This window comes from Vulpes vulpes, chromosome 12 (genome assembly GCF_048418805.1).
Source record: "Vulpes vulpes isolate BD-2025 chromosome 12, VulVul3, whole genome shotgun sequence".
Lineage (NCBI taxonomy): Eukaryota > Metazoa > Chordata > Mammalia > Carnivora > Canidae > Vulpes > Vulpes vulpes.
In genome coordinates this window covers 53913476-53925876 of record NC_132791.1, presented here as the reverse complement: position 1 = coordinate 53925876, position 12401 = coordinate 53913476, and the positions used below count along the sequence as shown (strand labels likewise).

At 46.4% G+C, this 12401-nt stretch overlaps 1 protein-coding gene across 4 annotated transcripts in view; it reads left to right on the top strand.

Moving 5' to 3' along the window:
- The window catches only part of SLC22A4 (solute carrier family 22 member 4), a 44333-nt gene continuing 31932 nt past the window's right edge, over nucleotides 1–12401 (top strand). For 2 of the 4 annotated variants that reach the window (XR_003234411.2, XM_072731782.1), the window contains exon 1: nucleotides 60–698. Coding sequence is in view for 3 of the 4 variants with exons in the window: in XM_072731782.1 (XP_072587883.1) it covers nucleotides 306–698 (393 nt within the window). In the remaining variant the exon portion in view is untranslated. Of the gene's footprint in view, nucleotides 699–12401 lie in introns of all 4 variants that reach the window. The other 2 variants (XM_025994949.2, XM_025994948.2) reach the window with 2 other exon arrangements.

The following is a 12401-nucleotide window of genomic DNA, read 5'->3' as shown; positions in this document are numbered from 1 at the left end:
GGGGCCGGCGGGGAGCCCCACCCGGGCCGCGCCGCCGCCCTCCTCCTCCCGCCCCGGCCGGGATGGGGGTGTGGTCCCGGGTGCCTCCGGTGGCTTCCAGCTTCGCGACCCGCTGGCTCCCGGGAGCGTTCCGAGGCCCGCAGCCTGCTTCCCGGGAACGCTTACCCGGCCGTGCGCCCCAGCTTCCCGCAGCCCGCTCGGCCTCCGGGCGCGTCTGATACCCGCGGGGAAGGCCCTCGAGCGCGGCTCTGCCGGGAGCAGTTCTTCGCGCCGCTTGCTGCAGCCGCGCGACAGCGGTGGGAGGCATGCGGGACTACGACGAGGTGACCACCTTCCTGGGCGAGTGGGGGCCCTTCCAGCGCCTCATCTTCTTCCTGCTCAGCGCCAGCATCATCCCCAACGGCTTCAATGGAATGTCAGTCGTGTTCCTGGCCGCCACCCCCGAGCACCGCTGCCGGGTGCCCGACGCCGCGAACCTGAGCCGCGCGTGGCGCAACCACAGTATCCCGCTGCGGCTGCAGGACGGCCGCGAGGTGCCGCACAGCTGCCGGCGCTACCGGCTCGCGGCGATCGCCAACTTCTCGGCGCTCGGGCTGGAGCCGGGGCGCGATGTGGACCTGGAGCAGCTGGAGCAGGAGAGCTGCCTGGATGGCTGGGAGTTCAGCCAGGACATCTACCAGTCCACCATCGTGACCGAGGTGGGTGTGCAAATGGCCCTCCGCCTGCTTCAGACCCCTTGAGACTCCCGGGCGGCGGCCCCTGGGTGAGAGTTCCCCGCACCCCGTCAAACCTGACTGGCTGCCGACTGTGTTGTGCTTCCAACACGTGTGTGCCCCGCAAGAGAGCAGGACTCGCGGGAGGCTTATTCGTCTTATTCGTCGTGGGTTCTGTATAGTACGGAGGGGATGGAGCAGGGAGTGTTGTCACCAACTGTCTTTCCCTTCAGAGTTTCATAACAGATGAAATTGTTTCCCCAGACGCCCGTTGCAGAATGCTTAGATAGAGAGTCTGAGTCAAGTTCTTGCTACTGGCAGGAGGAGGAATGTGGGGATTTCTGCTGAGCCCAAGTGTGGACACAGAGAAGAACCTTGCTGCCAGGTGGGCCATGGGCAGGTCTGACCTGTTCCCTGGCCACAGACTTCTGGAAGCATCAGGGATTCCACTGCTCTGCCACTGCTTTTGGTGAGGCTTGGGGTCCTATCTTGAGGCTCCAATTTCTCTGAAAAGGAGCAGAGGGACTCCTGATGCTGACTGGATGCAGGGAACCATAGGAGCCATAACCCTAGCCCCAATGTACTGATGAAGAGACCGACTCACACAGACCCTTTTGAGGATAGGATCCAGTGGTGGACAGGGTTCCAGCTTATGCCATTAGCCCTTCAGGTTCCTGAGTGGTTCGGTGGCAAGTTGTCTGAGTTTCAGGAGTAAGGCTACCCACATAACTTTGTCCCCTATACTTCTTACTTTGCATCTGGTAAGGGCCATGAGACATTGGATCCTTTTGAGGAGGGTATAATACCCAGACTAGTTTTCTTCTGTTGATCAGGCAAGTAGGATTTCCCAGCTTCTGGCCCTTCCTCCAACTCTATGTTTCTCCCCTCCCAAAAACTGAATGTGACCCCTATTAATTCTCTTCCCTCAGCACAATGTGGCAATCATCAGACATCACGACTGGCCTTATGCTGGACACTAGACTGTAGACATCTGGGGTTTGGGGCTCACTTTCAAAGCTCAGATGCCCATGGGGCACACTAGCCATACTACAGCGAGGGCTAACATCAACTCTGGTTAGTAATAGGGTTCTGGAGCCTGAATTCAAATTCTGGATGACTTGCTCTATGACCTGGGGCAATATATTACCCTCTCTGTAGGGATAACAGAGTGAGGAAATTCTCCTAGAAGAGGTGTTAAAATTTGATCTGAGTCTGGAAATATGAGTAGACCTTGACTAAGCAAAGATCATGGCAAATTCTGTGGATGGAATTCCCAAAGATCCAGGTGGCTGGTGGTCAGAGAATTGCACCTGACTACCAGCCACCTGGAACTATGGGAATTCCATATGAGGCTAGAAATGCCAACAGATATCATTTCGCAGTGGGCGTTGTAGCTGAGGAATTGACTTTATTCTGAGGAAAGTGAGGTAATAAGATTCTTTTTTTTTTAAAGATTTTATTTATTTATTCATGAGAGATATATATAGAGAGAAGCAGAGACACAGGCAGAGGGAGAAGCAGGCTCCATGCAGGGAGCCTGACGTGGGACTCGATCCCGGGACCTCAGGATCACGCCCCAGACCGAAGGTAGGTGCTAAACCGCTGAGCCACCCAGGGATCCCAGGTAATAAGATTCTAAGCAAGGGATAGCATGGCCAGATTTGGCAGAAGCTTACTCTACCTGCTATGAAAAGCAAGGCCAGCAAGGAATCTGCAGGAGTTTCCTTGGCAAGAGCCTGATGGCCAACTGGGAGTGGTGGCTATAGAGTGTATAGAACCTGTGAAAAGTGGACTTATCCTATGGACCGCTTCTGGATCCCCCCTGCATTGTCACCATGCCTATCTCGGGCACTGAGTTGACTATGATTCTCTGGCATTGTTCCCTAGCAGAGGCTCCAAGTATGTGTCCATCTCCTGCCCACAGCCTGGTATTGGGGCAACTGAGACTGAGGATCAGCTCCCTTCAACTCAGTTCCTCCAAGTATCATCAGAATCTGAGCGGAGCTGGCCCCAGTAGCTGCAGCACCCTCTGACAACTGGTTTGACCTCTTTGCCCTTACTTGCTTTGCCCTTCCCTTCTTTCCTTCACCTCAGGGTGTGAAAAATGGGTAGCTGTTGGCCTCCAAGGCCATAGCTCCCTCTGTTGTGCTCTGCTTAGGGTCCTGTGGGCACCTCTGGGGATTCATATCATCACACACTCACATTCATGCAAAACGGTTTACTTTTTCAGCAGCCTTTCCCTTCCTTGCTTCTTTTTTGGGTTGTGGAGTAAAATAAGAAAGGAATGAGTGCTGGTGTTTGGGAGGAAGGAGGGGAGAAGCACCAGGGTGAGTAGGGGGAGGTGGCTCTCCCCAGAGAGATGGTGGCACAAGAAGTCCTGGAGTTTGACTGGAGGGCCAATTCTGACTGCACCCCTAGCCACTTGGCTCACTTCAGCAGGTTACATCACTGCTCAAAGCCTCAGTTTCCTTAACTATAAGAGTGGACACAAGTATGTGAAAATATGCTCAGTATTACTAATTATTAAAAAATATATATTGCTAATTATTAAGGAAATCAAAACCACAATGAGATACCACCTCACATCCATTAAGATGGCTGCTATCAAAAAATATAGAAATAACATGTGTTGGCAAGGATGTGGAGAAATTGGAATCCCCATGTACTGTTGGTAGGAATGTAAAAAGGTGTAGCCACTATGAAAAATAGTGTAGCAGTTCTTTAAAAAATTAAAATTAGAATTATCTTTGAATCCAGCATTATCACTTCTGGGCCTATATACACAAGAATTGAAAGCAGGGTCTCAAAGAAGTATTTGTATGCTTATGTTCATAGCAACATTATTCATAACAGCCAAAAGGTAAAAGCATCCCAAATGTCCATCAATGGATACGTGGATACAGCTTTTTGATCATGTGGTTAAGTGGTAGTCTACTGGATACATGGATACATGTGGCATATAGATACCATGAAATATTATTCAGCCTTAAAAAGGAAGGAAATTCTGACATATGCTACAATACAGGTGAATTTTAAGGATTTATGCTAAGTGAAATAAGCCAGTCAGAAAAAAGACAAAAACTGTGATTTCACAGATATGAAGAATAGTCAAACTCAGAAAAACAGAAAGAAGGGATCCCTGGGTGGCGCAGCGGTTTGGCGCCTGCCTTTGGCCCAGGGCGCGATCCTGGAGACCTGGGATCAAATCCCACGTCGGGGTCCTGGTGCATGGAGCCTCTTCTCCCTCTGCCTGTGTCTCTGCCTCTCTCTCTCTCTGTCCCTGTGTGACTATCATAAAAAAATAAAATAAAAAGAAAAACAGAAAGAAGTAGTTACTAGAGGCTGGGGCAGGGAGAAATGGGGAGTTGTTGTTCAATGGGTATAGAGTCTAGTTTGGCAAGATGAAAAGAATTCTGGGGATTGCATAACAATATGAATATATTTAATTCTACTGAACCGTATACTTAAAGACCATTAAGATGGTTAACTTTATGTTATGTGGTTTCTTTTTTATAATTTTTTAAAAGTGAGGATCAGGGCAGCCCGGGGTCCTCAGAGGTTTAGCGCCGCCTTCGGCCTGGGGCATGATCCTGGAGTCCCAGGATCAAGTCCCATGTCAGGCTCCCTGCATGGAGCCTGCTTCTCCCTCTCCCTATGTCTCTGCCTCTCTCTCTCTCTCTCTCTCTCTCTCTCTGTGTCTCTCATGAATAAATAAATAAAATCTTTTTTAAAAAGTGAGGATCATAAGAGTGCACAGCTTCTCTGAGTTGTTGGGAGGACTCGGTGAGGCCATGCCACACCCCTCAGAACCAGCAAATGGGGATCATTGGCCTGTGGGTGAGGAGAGGTAAGGGCAAAATCTCATCACCTCTGGCTGTGCAATGTGAGCATTGTGGGAGCTGTGCTAAGGTCCAGGATGCAGCCAGAATAATGGGTGATGAGATTTGCTAGAGGCTGTGCCCCTTGACTCCTGGGAAAGTTACAGGACCTACAGAATAAGATATAGGTCCACATCCACACTGACTTGGCCACTGCTGTGAGAGAAGTGGCCCCAGCTCAACCATAGGGTCAAGCTCAGGGACCCTGACCAGGTTCTCTGTGTCCCAGCTGGCACAATCCAAGTAGAGGAACTGTCATCAGATGGTTTCTGCTTTACCCCGCCATGCAGGATCTCTCAGTGGGCATACCCTTGGGGACAGCTGAACCAACACGTGAACCCCACAGGGATGGCAAGGTCAGCCAGGAAACCAAGGATGGCATGTTCTGCTTGGAAATGCCTCTCATAGAATGCCACGAGGCAGGAGTGTGGTTTTTGAGCTGGGACTTGCATGAGTGTGTCTGTCTGTGTATTTTTGCATAAGGTGGTTTCCTTCCTCCAGGGCTGTTTGTAAAGTCCAATTGATGATTCTTTTATAGTTATTAAGAATTACATTTTTACAAACTTCCTTTTGAGTGAGTTTTTGACTTAGAGAAAAGTTGTCAAAATAGTGTAGAGAATTCGGGCAGCCCGGGTGGCTCAGCGTTTTGGCGCTGCCTTCAGCCCAGGGTGTGATCCTGGAAACCTGGGATCGAGTCCCATGTCGGGCTCCCTGCATGGAGCCTTCTTCTCCCTCTATCTGTGTCTCTGCCTCTCTCTGTGTCTCTCATGAATAAATAAAATCTTTAAAAAAAAAAAAAAGAGGGATCCCTGGGTGGCGCAGTGGTTTGGCGCTTGCCTTTGGCCCAGGGCGTGATCCTGGAGACCCAGGATCGAATCCCACGTCAGGCTCCTGGTGCATGGAGCCTGCTTCTCTCTCTGCCTGTGTCTCTGCCCCTCTCCCTCTCTCTCTGTGACTATCATAAATAAATAAAAATTAAAAAAAAAAGAGATTCTCTGTCTCCCTTTAAAAAAAAATAGTATAGAGAATTCACATATACCTTTCAACCAGCTTCCCTTATGTTAACAATTTACATAACCATAATTCCTGTATCAAAACCAGGAAATTAATGTTAGTTGCTGTATAATTAACTAAACTACAAACAGTATTTGAATTTCACCAGTTTTTCTAGTAGTGTTTTTTTCTAGTAATATTCTCCCCACCACCACCAGTAATGTTCTTTTTTCTGTGTTTGATCCAATCCAGAAGCTCACACTGTACTTAGTTGGCCTGCCACCTTAGTCTCTTCTGATCTGCGACCATGCCTCTCAGTCTTGCCTTATCATTCATCACCTTGACACTTTTCATGAGTCTATCAATTATTTTGATGAATGTCCCTTGGTTTGGATTTGCATGATTTTTCTCATGATAAGATTGAGCTTGTGCAGTTTTTGGTAAGAATATTGTAGAAGCAATATGTCCTCAGGGCATCATACCAGTGGGTCTATGGTGTTGATAGGGCTTGTGATTGGTGATGTCAGCTTTGATCATGTGGTTAAGTGGTAGTCTGCTGGGCTTTTTCACCATGAAGTCAGTATTTTTCCCCTTCATAATTGATAAGTATCTTGGGGGATATACTTTGAGACTATTCAGATATCCCGTTTATCCTCAAACATTTATCCACTGATTTTAGCATCCATCTCAGGACCTTAACAGAAACAAGTATTACTGTGGTGTTTGCCTAGTGGTAATTTTGCATCCCCCACATTCTTTCCAATTTATTAATTGGAATTCTCTAGATAAGAGCTTCCCCTTCACTCCCATTTATTTATTTATGCAATTATTACTTTGGTCCAGCTTAAACCAAGTTATTTTTCACTTCAAGGATAGAGATGGTAAAAATCCAGGGTAAGGTCCTTCATCTGTCTCTGGAGTCAGAGCTGGAGGAGCCTGTATTTTCCCTTGCAGAATGGAGTGCCAGACACCTCTTAGCTATGTTATCTGCAGGGTGCGCAGCACAAGGACAGAAGCAGGGACTAGTGGGATATGGCCCAATGGATTGAGACTGAAACTTCTGTTGAGGAAGAAAGGGACCCCACACATCACCAGTCTGTCTGATACAGAGTCCTTGCTGCTGAGACCTACTGCAGTGGCGAGACCAGCCTCAGTGAGCATGGCTCTCTGTATAACCCTTCAGTGCCACAAACCCCAAAGAGATAAGGTCTATGTGTGAGAAAACTCAAAGCCCTCCTGCCCTACAGCTGAAGGAACAGAGAGGGCAGCAGATATCCTGCTGTGCAGATTTATCAGAGTCACAGGGCAAGGGCCACAGGGCAAGCAGTAGGGGTGAGCCTGGCTCATGGCCAGGGTGTAAGCCTGGGTTGTCTTTTTCCTCAAACATGCCCACTTTTCTCTTGGAACATCATTAGGCAGACTTGATACCCTTCAGTCCATAGGCTGGGAAAACTAGGCAGTCACTTCTGAGCTGAGTACTGTTTCTCCTAGGCCCCGTGATCCAGAGGCCCTGTGAGAGCCTTTTTGTTAAGGACCACATTTCTGTGTCAGGCTCCCAGTGGCCCAAGGCAGGCATGCTGCTCCATCACATGGGCTCCTTTCCTCCTCTAACATGGTTGCATCCTTTACGAACCCATGGATGGAGCTGCTGGTAGGTATACAGACTCCAGCAAAGGGCCTGGACCTCTTGAAGCACCAGCCTTGTGCCATCTTTCTTGGGACCTGGGTGGGATCAGGGCATGGACAGAGCAAGACATATTGATTCTCCACCCATAGCTCAAAGGTATGAGGTTGGAACCTGGAGGCCTCGTCCTCTGCTATCAGGGCACTTATGGGAGGCATTAGGAGTAGCAAAGGAGGAACAATGACAAACTAAGGCTGATACTTGGTTGGCTACTACATGAGACTACATACAGCAGCTCCCAGGGGTGTGACTCTTCTGAGGCCCAGGTGGGCTCTGGCGAAGGTAAAAATTTGGAGCAATAGGCAGGCATAGGCTGTTTTCTTTCTATCAGGCCTACAAGCTACCAGGAAATGCTGCTGGCTAGTGTGGGGACTGGCAGCTTAGCTGTCAGGACAGCCTGAATGTTAGCCAAGTTCACACTCAGACTAGCTCTCTGTCAGATTCCAAAGGGGAGGTGTTGAATCTCTGCCTCCAGGCAACACCGGGGAGATTTTCTAAAAGTTTTTTTCCAGAAAACAAATAAAGGAGACTAAAGGAGTTTTCCCTTGCTCTGGTATGAATGTGCTTCCCTGTTTGTTTAGCAGCTGCACCCCCCAAACAGTTTCCCTTGTTGCTTCTCAGTTATGATCCTCTGACAATGGCCACGAGGATCTGAGTGTGCTTTTGTCTGGAGGCTGCTTCACCCACATCTCCTGCCAAGTTTCTGGATAAACAAACTTTGTCCACCCCTCCTGGTGGGCTGTAGAACCCTCACACAGAGTCCAAGAGGTAGGATGGTGTACTGACAAAAACAAAGCTTTGGCAGGGTGGGTCAGAGGAGCTGCAGGTGCCTCAGGCCTCTGCATGGACAGTAATTTGCATCAGGCTAAATTCAGTTTATGTTCAAGGCCAATACAGGGCTTCTGTGTTGTCTGAAACCTTGGTCTACTGTTAAGCATACCTCTGAGCCCAAAAGAAAAGCAAGGATTCCCATTTGGAGTTGTGACAGTGGAGAGAGAATGGAGGCTCTTGGGAAAGGCTGGGTTGAGTCACATGCCTTGGCAATGAGCACAGATAGCCCAAGGCTGGTGACTTTTGCTGTGTATTTGCAGGTCTGGAGGGCAGATTCACAGTGGCACCTTCCAGAGCTTCCCCTCCATGCTGGGAGGCTGACACAGACCCCATCCCATTTACTTACATACCCAAAGTAGAGCGGTGGACCTGTGGTAGATCCAGTGCCAGGATGCAAGGGGGAGAGCCCGGGCTCTGAGTGCCCCCTTTACTTCCCTCACATTCCTCCACCCCATCCTCACCATCCCACTCACACCTACTGGGTCTTTTGCTTTGATTCAGCCTTCAGTGACCATAGAGTTCTCCACTGAGACCTCCCCAACTCTGGTTGCTTTTTCTTTACCTCTAATCTGAGAAGAAATGAAAACATTTTAAGGTTTAGCCACCTCCCTGGATTCCGTGAGCTTTGAGTTGTAGAGGCTTAATTCCTGTTGAGTATAACTGAGAGATTGGGGAATCCCATCTTCTACTTGGCCCCTACTCATATAGTGGGCAGCTCTACCCTAGATTCCACAGGCTGAGAATACTAGGACCCTGGTTGTGCATATCCCAGATTGTTTGTAAGGTAAATGTTCCATCCCAGGAGAGTCAAGCCAAAAAGATAGAGGCTACCACTCTCACCCAGTATCCAATTAATAAACCAAGACATCGCTCTGGAGGGCTTCTTTGCCTGCCACCAGCTCTGGAGCAAGGGCTCAGATATTTTTGTCCAGAGGGACAGGTAGTCCCTAAGAACAGAGAGCTTGGAAGCTGTCCCCACAGGAAATAACTTCATTTGAAAAGAAGTTGAAGAAGAAAAACACTAATCTATATAGCTCAGAAACTCAGTGAATTTCAACTAGAAAAAACAAAAAATTCCACACACTGACATATTATAGTAAAACCACTGAGAGCCAAAGACAAAGGAAAAGTGTTTGGTTTCTTTTTTAAGATTTTATTTATTTATTCCTGAGAGACACAGAGAGAGGCAGAGACACAGACAGAGGGAAAAGCAGGCTCCGTGCAGGGAGCCTGATGTGGGACTTGATCCTGGTACTCTGGGATCACGCCCTTAGCTGAAGGCAGACGCTCAACCACTGAGCCACCCAGGTGTCCCAAAGGGAAAGTTTTGAAAGCAGCAAGAAAAATATGACTTGTCATGTACAAGGGAACCCTAATAAGTTTCACATTTGACTTCTCATCAAAAACCGTGGGGCAAAAAAACCCCAAAAAACTAAAAACAAAGAAAAAAACATAGGGCAAGAAGGCAGCAGAATAACATATTCAAAATACTGAAAGGAAAAAGATGTCAACCAAGAATCTTATTTCCAGCAAAATTATCTTTCAAAAATGAACTAAAGATATTCTCAGATACAAAAATAAATAACAAATGCAGTGAGAAATTTTGGTAGCCCTGCTATCTTACAAGAAATACTTAAAGAAGTTATTCAGGAATACATTTTTTTTTTTAATGCACAACTTAAGCTCCAAGAACTAAAAAAAAAAAAAAAATCTTGAAAGAAATTAAAAGAGACCTAAATAAATAGAAATACATGCCATGTTCTGTTCACAAAACAGAAGACTTAATATTGTTAAGATGGCAGCACTCCTTAAATTGATCTGTAGGTTCAACACAAAAGATGTTCAGTGTCATTAGTCTTTAGGGAAATGAAAATTGAAACCACAATGAGACACTTCCTAACACCTGCTAGGATGGTTAAAATTAAAATGACATACAGTAACAAGTATTGGTAGGAATATGGAGAACTGAAACCCTCATTCATTGCTGTTGGGACTGTAAAACAGTGTAGCCACTTTAGGAAACAGGGAGTTTGTTGAAACTTGGCAGTTGTACTCCTACGTATATGCCCAAGAAAAGTGAAAACATATATCCATGCAAAATCTTGTCCACAAAAGTTCATAGCATCATTCTTCATAAGAGCTGAAAAGTAGAAACAGCTCCATTGTCTTATTAACTGGTGATTGGCTAAGTTAGATGTAACCTACCCATACAATAGTATATTATTCAACCACAAAAAGCAAAGCACTGTTATGTGCTAAAACAAGATGAATAAACCTTGAAAACATTATGCTGAGTGAATATGTATATGTGTTGTATATGTTCCACTTATATTAAATGTCCAGAATCGGCAAACCTTTGGAGACAGCAAGTATATTACTGGTTGCCAGGGGGTGGGGGAAGTGAGTAGGAAGTGACTGCTAATAGGTATGGTGTTTCTTTCAGAGGTGATGAATATGTTCTAAAATTAGTGCTAGTGGTTGAGTAATTCTTGGAATATACTGAATACCACTGAATTGTACACACATTACAAGAGTGAATTTTATGTGACATAAACTGTATTTCAATGAAGCTATTATAAACAAAAAGACTAAAAATGCCAGATTTTCCTACCCTACTCACTCCCTGCCCTATCGCTATGGTGGCCAGGAAAGTTTTTGCTTATTCACAACAAAGTTATGAAAAAGAAATTGGAGTGGACATGTGTTCTATTGTTAACTACTTCCTGAGTTTCCTCCTGGAATGAAAAAAAAAGTGTAAGATGACATAGTAGAAACCTCTTTTCATTCTTAAATGGACTATTGCTAACTTTTCATTCACAGTCATCTCTGAGATTGATACCCATTATAAAAGGATTTTATAGTTTGTGTCAAAAGCTTTTTCAATTGTTGGTCATTGACCAGGAAATTCTTATTTCTAAGAATTACTGTTGCCACAAATTTAAGTGTAACTTGCTTTACTTATTTATTCATGCTGTTTGTTCTAAGTCATGGCCATGAGGACAAAGGCATGGGCTCCATAGAAAGGGAACTACCATTTAATGAGGTCTGAAACATGTCAGACACAGTGTTAAACACTCCACTTATATTTCCTGTCCTGTGCTCACTACAACCCCAGGAGGGGTTATTATTGTCATGTCTCTGAGGATGAAAGGGAGGCCAGTCTAGGTGGGTGAAAGCCTAAAGTCACAACCAGAAAGTGGCAGAGCCCAAAAGAGCCTGTGCTCTGCTCAACATCAGGCTGCCATCTGGAGTTCTCAGTTCTATGGAGATCATTAGGGATAGCTTATCCTTATGGTCCTCGATGGCTTTGGTAATGGCTAAAACTGCTAGACTGGCTACTTTGAGAGTTCAAGGCTGAGGGTGATTTTCAAAGGACAATGTGTGATGTCTCACATTTCCCAAACCCCTTTTCCATTACATCTGATTGTTCAGCATTCAATATTCACTCATCAGCAGTTTGTTAAGAGTCCACCATGTGCCTAGCCCCATGCGAGCATTAGTTATCTAAGATGAGTATCTGAACGAGTTCAGGTTTTAGAACTCTGTCCATCTGGAGGAGGATGAGGTAGGGAGGCCTCTTTTCCTCCCTAGCCAGAGAACAAGGGCACAGTGGCCCAGAAGAGAGCCTGCCCTGCCCAGGACAGCCAGGCTCATGCATGCACAATATGCACACTTGATCTGTCCTGTAAAGAATGCTTGACCTTGAGCTTTGTGGAGGTAGTAACCATGTCTGTTTTGTGCCCCACACAGAGTCTGGCCCAGAGCAGGTGCTCAATGACGGTTGAATAAATAATTAAGCAATTCCTTTTACTAGTCCACTAGAACTTGGGCTGGTTGCTTCATTGCTCCAGGCCTTCACTTCCTCATTTGAAAAATAAGGATAAAGAAAGTACCCATTTCACATGGCAACCTTGAGATCACATGAGATAATACAAGGCACAAAATGAGCACCCAGTATACTATAGTTGTCATTTCTGTTAGTACTGCTCAGTGGCATGAGAGGCATATTCTTCTATGTCAAGAGTGACCTCTCGTCTTCTATTACCTTGTGACCTGGGTTGTTTTTTCTTAAAGCAAAGCCAAAAGCTAGATGGCCTTTGTGCAGAGTTCATATTAGACCAACTTAGAATGTTGGTCTTAGACCGTGAGGATCAGACAGACACAGTAACCCTGGGAAAGCATATCCAGTGCCCCCACACTGCACAGTTTGGGGCCACTTAGTTCCCACAATCCACTGTCTACCCAGTGTGTGTGTGTGTGTGTGTGTGTGTGTGTGCACGCACGCGCACGGTGGAATAGGGG